Source organism: Stegostoma tigrinum, chromosome 19, assembly GCF_030684315.1.
Source record: "Stegostoma tigrinum isolate sSteTig4 chromosome 19, sSteTig4.hap1, whole genome shotgun sequence".
NCBI lineage: Eukaryota > Metazoa > Chordata > Chondrichthyes > Orectolobiformes > Stegostomatidae > Stegostoma > Stegostoma tigrinum.
The window spans coordinates 9,169,473-9,184,009 of NC_081372.1; the positions used below are offsets into that span (position 1 = coordinate 9,169,473).

The 14,537-nt window shown below is 41.0% G+C and overlaps 1 protein-coding gene across 2 annotated transcripts in view; it reads right to left on the minus strand.

The window, feature by feature from the left end:
* The window catches only part of LOC125461588 (serine/threonine-protein kinase 3/4), a 152,003-nt gene that overhangs the window by 47,710 nt on the left and 89,756 nt on the right, over positions 1-14,537 (minus strand). For both annotated transcript variants that reach the window (XM_059652731.1, XM_059652732.1), the window contains exon 10: positions 3,536-3,690. In XM_059652731.1, the coding sequence (XP_059508714.1) occupies positions 3,536-3,690 (155 nt within the window). The remainder of the gene's footprint in view (positions 1-3,535; positions 3,691-14,537) is intronic.

Sequence of the window (14,537 nt, forward strand, 5' to 3'; positions counted from 1 at the left end):
TAGGAGTTGCCTAATTCTTAAAGTGCACAGCTAGATCAGGAATGGCAGCCCACTGCCTTCATCCTTATTCTGTGCCAGAAAACACTGTTGGTGCCAGGACTGGGAGCCAAAATTTGTGAATCAGATTTCATCTACCATGGTCTCTGAAGTCAGCACAATTCCAGGAAAATGTGGGCCCTGAGCTCTCAGCTTTCAGGACCTAAATAGTCAAACACTGAAGATCAGAACCAGAGCCTGGCCTTTAAATACTTATGAGTTTTTATTTAAAGAAATGCACACCATAAAACCTACAACTCCAGTCCAATAAGCATGGTTTCAGCCTCAACAAGTGCAGATAGGTTTCCCCAATGAAGCAAACCAACTGCACACAATGAAACACTTGACTCATCTGCATCAAACATGCAACTGCCACATCCATCGATTCGAAACCTGTTAGTTAGCCGTAGCACAGCTTGAGATTTTCCTGAATTTTCTGATGTTTCCTCAGCCTTTAGAGCATGCTTTGCTACCTTGCAAATGCACTAGGAAGGTTCATTTGTCACATGTTTATCCCACAAATTGAGCACAGCAGTGCGAGGTCCAGCTCCCTGTCAAGTTTACCATGCTGAGTTTACAGGATTAGCACATCTCACCAAGCAGCAAAGGTTTGGTTTGGGAAGTTGCTTTAAAGGAAACAGGTCTACAGAGTATGCAAAATTTCCTGACTTGACCTTATGCCTTCTCCATCTATAGCCATTAACATGGGACTCTTTTATGTGGCATCCTGTTACAGACACACAACTAATATGGGGCCCTGTTTATGCAATTCTATATTAATGATGTATTAATATCAAAAAGACTTTCTTATATATATTTGGACTAAGAAGCAATTAAAACAGGGATCCATTTATCTGTATTTGCCAGAGACCACCTACTACTCTATAACTTAACTGGACTAGCCAAACAAATAATGTGACTGAAAGACCAGATGAGAGACTGTAAATTCTGTGGTAGGTAACTCATCTCCTGGCTCCCCAGAATCTATCTCTGGAATCTAAAAGGCACAAGTCAGGAGCATGATGAAACACTCACCCATTCCTGATTGAGTTCAGTTCCAACAACACTCAAGAAGCTCAACATCATGCAGGACAAAGCAGCATGCCCCCTCACTCAACACACTAAATAATTACACCCTTTACCATTTTCAGACAACAACAAAATGCACTGCAGTCACTAATTAAGGCTCCTTTGACAACACCTTCCAAACCTGCTACCTCGAGCATCTAAAGGACAAGGCAGACGATGTATGGGAATACCATTGCCTGCAGTTACTCTTCCAAGCCACTCACTATCTTTACTTGGAAATATATCACTGTTCCTTCAGCGTTGCTTGGTCAAAATACTGGAATGCAGGACCTAACAGCACTGCGGGTGTACCTATAAAACAACGGATTGCAGCAGCTGTAGGTGGTGGTCACCATCACGTTCTCAAGGAAAATTAGGAATGGGCAACAAATATTGGCCTTGCCAGCGATGCTTGTGACGAAAGAACTAAAACCTCTCGTTCTCTTAGAGACTTTTCCAGTATCCTGTTTATCTCAGCTCTGATGCAGGCATCTCGGTTCAGTAACTCTGAATGCCTTTAGCCTCTAAGCCATGTCACAGCAACTGTGGCAGTAGTCAAAGGCTTAATGACAGCCATTGCATTTATTGAGCATTCTTATGCTGAGGCGCATGCGGTATTTCACTGCAACCAGTGAACATAGGAGTGTGGTTTGGAAGACTAATCAGGAAATGATCAAACCAATACCACTGCTTTTCTTTCCTGTAAAATGGCTAAAAACATTTAAAGCTTTTTGTTTCAACAAAATGGAATGATATTTGTGTCCACACTACATGGTGTAAGTATATGTAGTGTTCAAAAGAATAAAAGACTCTGACTACATTACTGGAGCATCTTTTTATATTAATTTGTGGGATATGGGCATCACTGGCAAAGCCAACATCTGCTGCCCATCTGCAACTGCTCTTGAAAACGGTGTGACTTGCTCAGCCAATTCAGAGGATAGGTAAGGGCCATAGTGCAATGGACCTAGAGAGTTACATATAGTACAGACTAGGCATGGGCAGCAGGCTTTCTTCCCTAAAGGGTATTAGTGACGTGGATAGACTTATGCAACAATCTGCCGGCTGCAAGATCGCCAATATTAACACTAACATCTTATTGACAAGTTATTTAATGACCTGAATTTAAATTCGCTAGCTTAAATTCAATATCATGTCTTTGAATTACTAGTTCGGCAACATAACAACTATGCTATGAAAAGATCAAGGCATTGGGCTTTTTGAGGGTGTCAGAGGAGTGCAAGCATTCGTCATCTGATTTCACTGAATCACAGAACTGTTTCAGAGGAGGTGGTCACTCAGTCCACTATGTTTGTAACAGCTCTTCAATTAACATTATGACTTAGAGCCATTTTTCTGCTTTTTATTGAAATAATCATCCGATGCCTTCTTGAATGCCTCAGTCAACTGCCTCTACCATACTTGCAGGCAGTGCACTGCAGACCAGAATCACTCGCATGGAAAAGATTTTTCTCATACTATATTTGTTACATTTGCAAATCATTTTCAATCTGTGCCTTCTCGTTCTCGATCCTTTTCCCAAATGGGAACAGGGCTTATCGACTCTATTTGGACCTCTCATGATTCTGAGAGCTTCTATCAGTTCTTCTTTTAATTTTCTTCTTTCCAAGGAGAACAGGGCTAACCTCTCTACTCTATCATAACTGAAGTTTCTCTCCTTAAAACCATTTTGGCAAATCTCTTCTATACTCTCTTACAGTGTGGCAGCCAGAACTGTACAAACATTGCCTTCTGCAAACCAACATATCACTAACTGGATGCAATAACACATCTTGTGACAAACACCTTTAAAGGGGATGCTGGATAAGTACATGTGTAATTTTTGCCCAAGAGGGCTGCAGGTACTCAGTCGGTATATTCAAGATTGACTGACTGATCTTTGACAATTAGGTAACTGAGGGACATGGAAGCTTGAGAGAGAAAGGGGAACTGAGGCAGAACATCAGCCATGATTTTACTGAATGGCAGAGCATGTTGACAGTGGAGTTGCAAGGGCCTAATTCTAATTCACAGAACCAGTACAGTATGAAGTAGGTCATTCGGCCCGTCAAGCCCACACTGACTCTCCAAAGAGCATCCCACACAGAGTGCCCCCCAACCCTAAGCTTTTTAAATTGCAGCCATTAGTTGCGTTGAAACTGTTGGCGAGGGCACTGAGAAATGCCCTGCTCCTTATGAACTGAGACTTGGCGTTCTTCAACATCATCGCATCTATTCAAACTTCTCACTTATTGATCTTCTCATCAACATCGCACTTGAACTTGAAATGTCAGTCCAGTTTACAGATAGAAGCCTTAATCCAACAAAACAGAGACAGCACTGCAGTCATCTGAGATCGGAAAATAAAAAAGTGTAAAGCCTTCATATTCCTTTGTCAAAATGAACTAAACTCAATTTTAAAATTACTTACAAATTCAAAGTCCCCATCCTGAGGCACCTTCCAGTTATCTGAGGAATTCTGAAGTGCGTTTCGACTACTGTGACTGTTTGCTGGGTTTTCTTTCTCCTTCTGTTCAAAATACTCCAGGAAGGATGGTTTGCTTTGCTGCATGGTCTCCTCATTTCCTGTTTTGTTATATAAAACACGGACAGAGTTAAAAGGTAAATTTCAGAGTTTTTGCCCATATGTATCTGCACTCAGTGCCATATATTCTCCATAAATCACAAAATCAGGGCATTGCTGCAAAGTCAGTGATGGGCCAGATTCCTGTATCTCAAGAAAGGCACAAAGTGAGGAACAGGAAGGAAAAAAAACTCTTTCCCAGATAGATGGACTTAAGATACAAATCAACTGGGGTCTAACTGAATAGAGATTCATGTACTAAGAAACTAGAGAAATGTGAAGCAATAAAGTGTACCGAAATACCAACCTCAAAAGCACAGATCTCCCACACAGTTGAACTCATAACCTTATCCCCCAACCCCCATCCTTCCCTTACCACCCCTCGCAGGATCCCAACAACCTTTCAGCCACAAAATGGGGTCACAGTGGGAAAAGGTTGGAAGCCATTAGCATAAGTTCTTGAACCACTCCCTTCAACCTCTGCCTCTCTTTTTCCTCCTTCAAGATGTAAAACCTACAACTTTAACCAAACCTTTGGTCATCTATCCTATTATCACTTCACATGGATCAGTGACAAATTTTGGTGTATAATACTTCTCTAAATTACCTTGGGACATTTTATAACATTAACAGTGCTAATTGATGTTGCTTAGTTTCGGTCCATTTCATCACATGGTGGGGAAATGCCCTACGAGTGGGAGAAGGGCAGCAGGGGAGGAGAGGGATTTGCTACTACTACCTTAGAACTTGCGACTCCATACAAGTTCCAAACTCCCGTCTGGAAAGCTCTAGCTTACATTCTAGACACAAGCCCCGATGATAGACCAATTAAAATCAGGAATACAGAATGAATGTGTGAAGTGAAGAGGTTCAGTACTCAAATGTAAAGAAAGTCAGAAGTCACATGACACCAGGTTATAATCCATCAGGTTTATTTGAAATCACAAGCTTTCAAAGTGTTGCTCCTTCATCAGGTAAAGTCAACGCAACCGATAATGAAACTCTGGACAGGATAGTACAGACAAATGGCTTTAATTAGAGATATATTAAAGGGAGACCACATCCATTGTGGCTGGTTTCTGACATTTCACATCCTAAACCTTAGCTCTGCTACCTGCATCTAAACTTGCACCAAGTCTCATTTACTCCTCACCCTCTCTACTTGATGACCTACATTAGCTCACCTGCACATCTGCCAATGTGGTATTCTGTATCCACTGTGCCCATTGTGGCTTCCTCGACATTGGAGAAACCAAGCGGAGGCTTGGGGACCACTTTGCAGAACACCTCCGCTTGGTTCGCAATAAACAACTGCACCCCCCAGTCGCGAACCATTAACTCCCCCTCCCAGTCCTCAGACGACATGTCCATCCTGGGCCTCCTGCAGTACCATAATGATGCCACCCCAAGATTGCAGGAACAGCAACTCATATTCCACTTGGGAAACCTGCAGCCCAATGATATCAATGTGGATTTCACAAGCTTCAAAACCTCCCCTCCACCTACTGCATCCCAAAATCAGTCCAGCTCATCCCCACCTCTCTAACCTGTTCCTCCTCTCACCTATCCCCTCCTCCCACCTCAAGCCGCACCCCCATTTCCTTCTTACTAACCTCATCCCGCCCCCTTGACCTGTCCGTCCTCCCCGGACTGACCTATCCCCCTCCCTACCTCCCCACATACACTGACCTCTATTGGCTCCATTCCTGCCTCTTTAACTTCTCTGTCTCCTCTCCAGCTATCTTCTCCTCTACCCATCTTTAATCCACCTCCCCCTCTCTCCCTATTTATTCCAGAACCCTCACCCCATCCCCCTATCTGATGAAGGGTCTAGGCCCGAAACATCAGCTTTTGTGCTCCTGAGATGCTGCTGGGCCTGCTGTGTTCATCCAGCTTCACACTTTGTTATCTCGGATTCTCCAGCATCTGCAGTTCCCATTATCTCTGATACTTTAACTCTGTCTAGTTGCATTTTAAATATCTCAATTTGTTTTCAAACAATTGCCACAGTTTACATGCTATGCCTGATGCTTCACAACATTTCAACATTATCCAATTTGAAATATGAGCTGTCTGAAGGCTGAATTTTCTATAGCAGTTACCATGTTCTATTGCTCTAAAACCACCCAGAGCTTGAAGCTAATTGGGAAAAGACAGCCCTTTATGCATCAAAATAAATGCACACACAGAACATATGAAGACAACCAGCATCAGGGAAAGTGAAGCCCACTCTTTTTAATTTAACAATGTCAAAACACAATGGACACTTTTAAAAAGGGCAAAAATATTAAAACTTGATGGGGAATAATGCAGTCAAAACATCCAATTTCATTCTTAAAATAATTTGCATCGCTTCTTCATCACAGCCGTGGGCCGTCACAACTCATTTACATTTGAAACAAAACAGGAACTGCTGGAAAAGCTCAGCAGGAAGGGCTCTGAGGAAGGGTCATTCAACCTGAAACAGTAACTCTTTTTTCCTTCCACAGATGCTGCCAGACCTGCTGAACTTTTCCAGCAATTTTTGTTTTTGCTTCCGATTCACTGCATCAGCACTTCTTTTGGATCTTATTTACGTTAACTACTTTGCCACTTTTGTATGATTCCTCATACAGTTCAATAAAATAAAATTTAAAGCTCTGCCTGATGCAAGAGTGGGAAGTTCTAGTTTGGCATTCTGTAGGTTTGTTGTGTATGTGAGCTAGCCAGCTCATACAACTCTGTCATGGTTTCAATGCAGGACAAGGGCAAACGACGATAGCAGCCTCAGGCCAACGGAACACAGGTTTAGACAAAGATAAATTATAGGAGGCGGCTATTCGGTCCATGCTGCCTGTGCTAGTTCTTTGAAAGCTGTAAGGACACTCATTTCAGCAGTTCTTCACTGACTGCAGAGGCAAAAACAAGTGATTGATTTTTTTTAAAATCAAGCTTTCGTAGAATGCAGGTATACCTGGCTAGGACAGCATTTATTGCTGATCCCTAATTGATCACAGATTAGTTAAAAGTAAATAATATTGCTGTGGGCCTGGAATCACATATCGGCCAGGCCTGGTGAGGTTTAACATCCTTACTCAAAGGACACGTGGGCTTTTACAACAGTCAACAGTGATGTTATGGATACCTTTAGTCTAGCCATTTTTTGAGAATGGTTCAAAGAAATGAGAGTTTTAGTCCAGAACAGCGAACTTAAATAAGCCCGTCATCTTCAACATACAAAGTTATTAAGAGATGACCAGCTCATAACTGCAATACCCGAGGGAGAAAAAAGGGTTTCTAAATCATGACACAAATTGGCAATAGGAAACACAGTATATAGGAGTACACCATTCAGCCCTTCAACAGGATCATGGTAGATCAACTATGATCATCTATAGCCTACTCCCACTTTGCCCTATACCTTTTGATCCCTTTAGCCCCAAGAACTACATCAAACTCTGATGAAGAGGTGACAATGTTGGACTGGGATGGGCAAAGTCAGATGGCAACAAATTATAGTCCAAAAGATTTATTTGAAATCAGAAGCTTTCAGAGGACTGCTCGTTCATCAGGTGAAGTCGTCTAAGGGGAGGTGATGGCCTACTGGTATTATCATTGGACTGTAAGTCCAGAGACCCAGATCATATTCTGGGGAGCCGGGTTCAAATCCCATCATGACAGATGGTGGAATTTGATTTCAATAAATATCTGGAATTAAGAATCCATTGAATCTGTGAATCTATTTTGATTGTCAGGAAAAGTTCATCTGGTTCACTGATGTCCTTTAGGAAGGAAACTGCCATCCTTACTTGGGTCGGCCTCCATATGACTCCGAGGGATGGCCTATAAATGCTGCCTGGCCAGAGACGCCCTCATCCCATGAATGAATAAAGAAAAAAAAAGTGCTCCAAAAGTTTGAGATTTCAAACAAACCTGTTGGACTATAACCTGCTGTTGTGCGACTTCTGAAAAAATCTAACTTGGCCTTGAAAACATTCTCAACCAGTTTCTGTGGCAGATGATTCCACAGGCTCAGTGCCCTCTGGGTAAAGAAATTTCTCCTCATCTCAGTCCTAAATGGCCTATGCCCTATCCTGGTTCTGTAAATTAATTACTAATAACAAATTTGAAAGAGCAGCTTGTTTGCAGTAAGCAAAGTAGCAATTTAGAAACACGCTGCACTAAACATATCTACCAACGTCATATCTCATTGCAGATAATTACTGTAACTACAATCTGTGAAATAACTAACAAATCCATGTCCATCACTGGTAGCATCAACACAGATTTCAGTCAAAACCAACAGTTGGCAATATGGAATTATCATGCGATCACATGTAACTGGCATCTTTCCAGATTGGGATTTAGCAAGTGCGATGGGATGTATTTGTACTCTGTCCAACTGAAACACTGAAAAATGCCCTTTGATAAAATGACAATTTCTGCCTTTCCTAACTCTAAGAGTGCACTCTGAGCTGTATAACACAGATGCCATGGATCACAAAGACAAGATGAGAGAGGAAAGAAAAATATTCCAACAAATTTAAACTGAAAGTTAAATGATGAAACCAGTTCCACCGGGATTTGAAAGATAAAAGGTCAGAAAGTGGCTTGAAGTGGGAATCATCTGGTAAATTTATACCTGAAACTTTAAGTAGAAGGAGAATGATCTGCTCAAGATTTACTGGTTTGGTACTTAATTGGATTAGAGTTTTATGAAATAAAGGTCACAATGTAAGGTGAATAGCTGGATTTAAGATACAGGTTAGTCATATTCTGACCAACTGCGTAGAGGTTTGAGGGGATGAATGGTCTTTTCCTGTTTGATGCACATAAAAATAAAAACTCTTAAGAAATGCTTTACATACTTGCATTGGTTTTTATAATATTTTTCGTAAGAATGTGTTTTCCCTTGTCCTTGCTTTTATCATTTGCAGATTGCTCACTTGACTGGTCTCCTACATCCCTCTACAAACCCTTACCGGTTTTGCTGCTTGAAGCCAAACCAACACTAAGTATCAATCATTAGTCACACTTACACTTGCTGACCTATATCAGTTACCAGTCAGCCAATGCCCCAAATTTAAAATACCTCCAATGGTCTCTGATGCCTCAATTCCCCCATTACATAACAAGAACACACCCACCCATTTCTAACAGCCAAAGTCTGCATTCCTCTCAGTCTAGCCTTTTGCATATCCATTGCATTATTTATTGCAAATTCCTAAAAACACTGCCTGATCGCACAAACTTAAATGCATTGCGACGTTTATACAGCATTGGGGCAGATGTAAGTGAGTCAGCCCAGTAAAGTTTGCTTTGCTACTCAATGAAATCATGGCTGATCTAATAATTCCCCATTTCTCTACTATTTCCCTATAACCCTTGAATCCCTTACGATTAAAACTGTCTTATTTCAGCTTTGAATATACTTAACATATCCCTCTGTGATAAAGAATTCTGCAGATTCACCACCCTCTGAGGTAAGAAATTCGTCCTCATCCGTGCGCTAAATGAGTGGATCCTTATTCCGAGAGTGTGCCTGCACCCATAAAGTGAAACAACCTCTCTTCATCTATTCTGTAAATGCCTTGAGAATCTTGTACAGGTAGTTCTGCGATAATGCATGTTTCATTCACGTGGATCAGTTGTAATGCAATTCATGAATAGTGGGCACTGTTTGGACAATGCAAACTTTCCACTGTACAGGTATAGTGATTCTCCTATGATGCAATTTTGTCTATCACACAACTATCACATTATAGGAGAACTACCTGCATGCTTCAATGAGGCCGTCTCTCATTCTTATAAACTCCAATGAGTACCGACCCCAATGTGCTCAACCGCCCATCATAAATCAATCCCTATATACCTGAGAACTCTGGGATGCCTCTAATGCCAATGTATCTTTCGTCAGAGAAGTGGACCTAAACCATTCACGGTATACGAGCTATGGTCTGACTCGTCCTTTCTATGGTTTTAGAAATACTTTTTAAAATTACTCCATTCCCTTTAAAATAAAGGCTAACATTGAAAAGTCCTCATACAGTATGGAAATGAATCCCTACAGTATGGAAGTAGGCCCTTTGGCCCAACAAATCCACACCAAATTACTTGCTGAATTAATATGCTAGCTCTTTATGAATTATATACAAGGGCTTCCAAATCCCTTGTGTTATAACAGTCTAAGTAATATTCAGCCCCTCAATCTTTCCAAAGTGCATACCCTCAGATTCCTCCACATTATATTGCATTTACCCACTTTTTTTCCACTCGTTTAATCTATCTATGCCATCCTCACCACTTGCTTGGCCACCTATTTAGCGTTATCAGTAATCTTGGCTTTGTACCTTCATTTTACCAATCCAAGTCTTCAACATACATTCCAAATCATTCATATTTTAATAAAACCTGTGTCATAAAATAACCTGTAATCTGAAAATGCCTTGGCCAGCTTTCACCATTTCTTCCTTTATTACAGTTATAATCATTTTGTTACTGAGCCTTATAGTGTCTCGTCAAAGTTACAAAGGAGTGCTTTTGTTTCTATTTCACAGTTGTAGATTTGCAAAATATTCCAAAATGTTTTCCTAGAAGCCGTGAAGCAAAATGAAGAATTAGCTTCCCAGCCCATAACAGCAGCTTCCTTATCATTAAATATAAAAACCCAACCATCACACTGAAAGGAAAATTTGAAATGGAAAGCTGGACTAGGGCATCTTCATTACTCGTTATGATGTCTCATTTTTAAATCTTAAACCAATTTATCTATAATCCTTATGTCAAGCAGTGAATGTATGATTCAGGCGCAGGAGGCGGCCATTTGGTCCCTGAGCCTTTTCTGCCATTTAGTAAGATCACGGTGACCACGGTTCCACATTGCTGCTTAACCTGATAATCTTTCACTTCCCTTTCTTACCAAGAATCTGTCTACTTCAGCCATAAAAATAATTTACAACCATAGTCTTTTGAGGAAGACAGTTTTAAAGATTCACGACTCTGATGACCACCCCCGGTACCTTTCCCTGCAACCTCAGGAAGCGCTACACATGCCCCTATATCTCCCTCTCACCTCCATTCAAGGCACCGATCAAACGTTTCACATCAGACAGAGGTTCACCTGCACATCTGTCAATGTGGTCTACTGCATCTGCTGCACCCGATGTGGCCTCCTCTATATCAGTGAGACCTTGAGGAGGCTCAGAATTTCTTTGTAGATTTGCAAAATATTCCAAAATGTTTCCCTAGAGCTTTGTAGAGCATCTGCGCTCTGTATGCAACAAACAACACCACCTTCCAGACGCGAACCATTTCCACTCCCTATCCTACTCAGATTGACATGTCCATCCTGGGCCTCCTCCAGGGTCACAATGACACCACACGGAAACTGGAGCAGCAGCACCTCATATTCCGCCTCGGGAGCCTACAACCCAATGGCCTAAATGTGGACTTTGCCAGTTTCAACATCTCCCCACCCCCAGTCTCATCCCATGGCCAACTCTCCCTCTCATCTCCCATCTCACTGACCAATCCCCACCACTGCCTACCTGCACTCACCTAACACCTTCCCATCTACCTTCCCCAGCCCCACCCCTCCTCTCGCTATTTATTTCTGAGCTCCCTGCCCCCTCCCCCATTTCTGAAAACAGTTCCCGACCCAAAATGTCAACTTTCCTCCTGCTCTGATGCTGCCTGGCCTGTTGTGTCCCTCCAGCTCCATACTGTGTTATCTCTGACTCCAACATCAGCAATTCTTACTATCTTTGAACATCCCTGCGAATCTTAACTGCACCCTTTCGAATTTATCACTTTTTTTGTCTTTTTTCATCAACAAAGGGAGAGAGATGAATGCTTAATAAAAACTGAAAGAACTACAGATGCTGCAAATCAGGAACAAAAACAGAAGTTGCTGGAAAAGTTCAGCAGGTCTGGCAGCATCTGTGAAGACAAAATCAGAGTTAACATTTCAGGTCCAGAGACCCTTCCTCAAAGGCATGATTCTTGGGTTTGCAGACTTCTGGATATCTCGGAGTCTTACAGGTCTGTGAATTTGCAACTTAAAAAGCAAATCCAAAAGATTGTTGATCGGCAGTTTATCAGGATCTCAAAGACACCTGGTGCCAGCCTTTCTCAAAGTACTTACTTAATTACTCTGAAAACTAAATAATGAAGGCGAAGCATATACATCACACTTCAAGTTGGGAAAAATAACTTTCCTGGTACTTTTAACTATACCACAGGATTACAGCCTTACAGTGTAGAAGGAGGCTACTCAGTCTGTTGTACCTGCACCCAGAATGTAGCAGGGTCCAGTCTATAATCCAAAAGGGAAAAAAATGCATGCCTTTCAATAAATGTGGAACTGATACATCCACTCAAGCAGGACTCAAAAGCTATGGAACATCAATGTAGCAAATAATAAGGTATTCAGGACAGATTTCTTTCCTGAGGGGGCTGGGAATGTAGAATTTGCAATCTCAGAGATTGCTAGCATAGATGTATTTAAGGGAAAGTTAGATAAATGAAGTGTATACTAACAGACTTATATTAAGGAGGGTGTGTAGAGCATACGCATGGATATGGATTAGATGGAATGAATTACTTGTTTTTTTTTTGTTCAGCTTGAACTGAATGCAATTGCATCTTTGATACTACATCAAAATTCTGAAATGATCAATACCATTGTCAAAGCACCACTGCCATAATGGACAACTGTAGCTCAGTAAACCATGCCATCATCACTTTCTTGGGATAAGTAGAACCAGTAAAGAATACAACTTTGCTATTAGTAGCACCATTCTGAGAATAATACGTCTCACTAATCAACTGGAATTCTTTGAAGATACAAATGAACTAGTGGATGAGAACTATAACCTCAAGGCAACATTCAATTAAGTTGCATTTTTAATTTCACATAACTGGCTGCAAATTAACTATCTTATTCGTGTGATCTATGTCATCTGAATTGTTTGGGAATTCTTCCTGCCCTACAACCCTCTGTGCCCAACCTACTTTGAATTCCTGTCCATCTCCGCTTTTCACTGCTACACTGCTGGTAGCCAGGCCTTCAATTACCTAATACCTCTCTAACTCTCTCCATCGCTCTTTTTCGCTCGCCTTAAAACATATTACTCACCTACACTAGTATCTTCTGGTGCATCTCAGGGTTAAATTTTATTTTATAATTCCCCTGTGAACTGCCTTGGGATATTTCTCTATATTAAAGACACCATATAAATGTCGTTATAGCTTAACAATTCGTTCAACCGTTTCACAATTAAGTTTCAATACCATAAAATCAGTGATCAACTAATGTTGCTGTAAGGTACATCCACTCTACAACAGTGTTGCATCTGGCATTGCATCAGCTCTTCCTCATTCACAAAACTGGAAAAATGATTTTAGCATCTAAAATGTTATGGCTCCGTGACAGCTTATTGATTTGTACATCTTGCATAAAATAACATGTTGACCAACAGAGATCCATTATAAAAAAGGTGGTTACCAGCGTAAAAGACTTGCATTTATACAGCATTGTCCATGACTTCAGGATGATCCAAGGCACTTTACAGTTAATAAAGGATCTTTGAAGTGTAATCACTATTGTAAGTTTTTGTTCATGGGATGTGAGTGCCATTAGCTTGGCCAGTATTTGCTGGGCAGATGGGAGTTAACCACATTTGCTGTGGGTCTGGAGTCACACTTAGACCAGGCCAGGTAAGGACAGCAGGTTTCCTTCCCTAAAGAGCATTTATGAACTAAACAGATTATTTTAACAATTGACAGTGGTTAGCTACATGAGTGCCTTTCGGCTGGCTTTTTATTCCAGACTTTTAGTGAATTCAAATTTCACCAGTTGCCATGACAGGATCTGAACCCAAGTCACCAGAGTATTAGCATGGCCTCAAAATTACTAATCTGGTGACACTACTATAATGCCACCATCTTCCCAGTGAAAGAAACATGGAGGCCAATTTACACACAGCCAGATCTCACTCATAGCAACATGACACTGACCAGAGAGTCTATCTTGGTACTTCTTTTCAGTCACACACGAGCGTGAGTGACTCAGAACCGATTGGTTGCATCAAAACTGCCAAAGGAGGAGTCATGGAAGAGGTACCTTGATATCTCTCAGAGCTACTAGGAATGAATAACCAATATCACCTTTGCCAGGGATGGTAACATTCTGAAGGAGTAATACAGAAAAATATTATTGAACCTTCACTTTCCCATTAAATCTTTACAACAAGGAAGTTTAAATGCATTTGGTCTTTGGGGACAAAAAAAATGATTTATGCTCCTATATGAAAACTCAGGGCCATGCAGTGGGGGAAGCTTTTTCTCAACAGGTCAAAAATAACCACATTGGAGACTTGAAGTGATGCTGAATTTTCATGCAGCGATTATAAAATCTGAAAGAATTATGAATTATGTAAACCTAACATGAGGATTTGATTATGGCACAGCTTGTACAGAAGTGGGTAATTTAGTAATACACCGCAGAACAAAGATGTCTACCAATCTTTTTTTAACTTGTTAATAAATTAGTTCTCATGCTGATATGATGAATAAGTATTTAATTTCAATCATCGTTTCGCTTAAGGCAATGGTTTCAATTGGGATGTAAATCTTCATAATCATCATCTTGCCTGGCTAGCTGCAGAAACTGGCATTGGGAACTAAAATTTCTGGCTCCGAACCATGGACTCAACATTCTCCTTATACTTTTTATCATTTTATTAGTTGATTCTAGGTATCAGAATATTGAAAACAATGATTGTTTCATCCAGTAGAGAAGGGCACAAGATAACCCATTGCCATGGTCTACCTGTAGTCAAAAAAGGCATTTCATCACCTCTAGAGATTT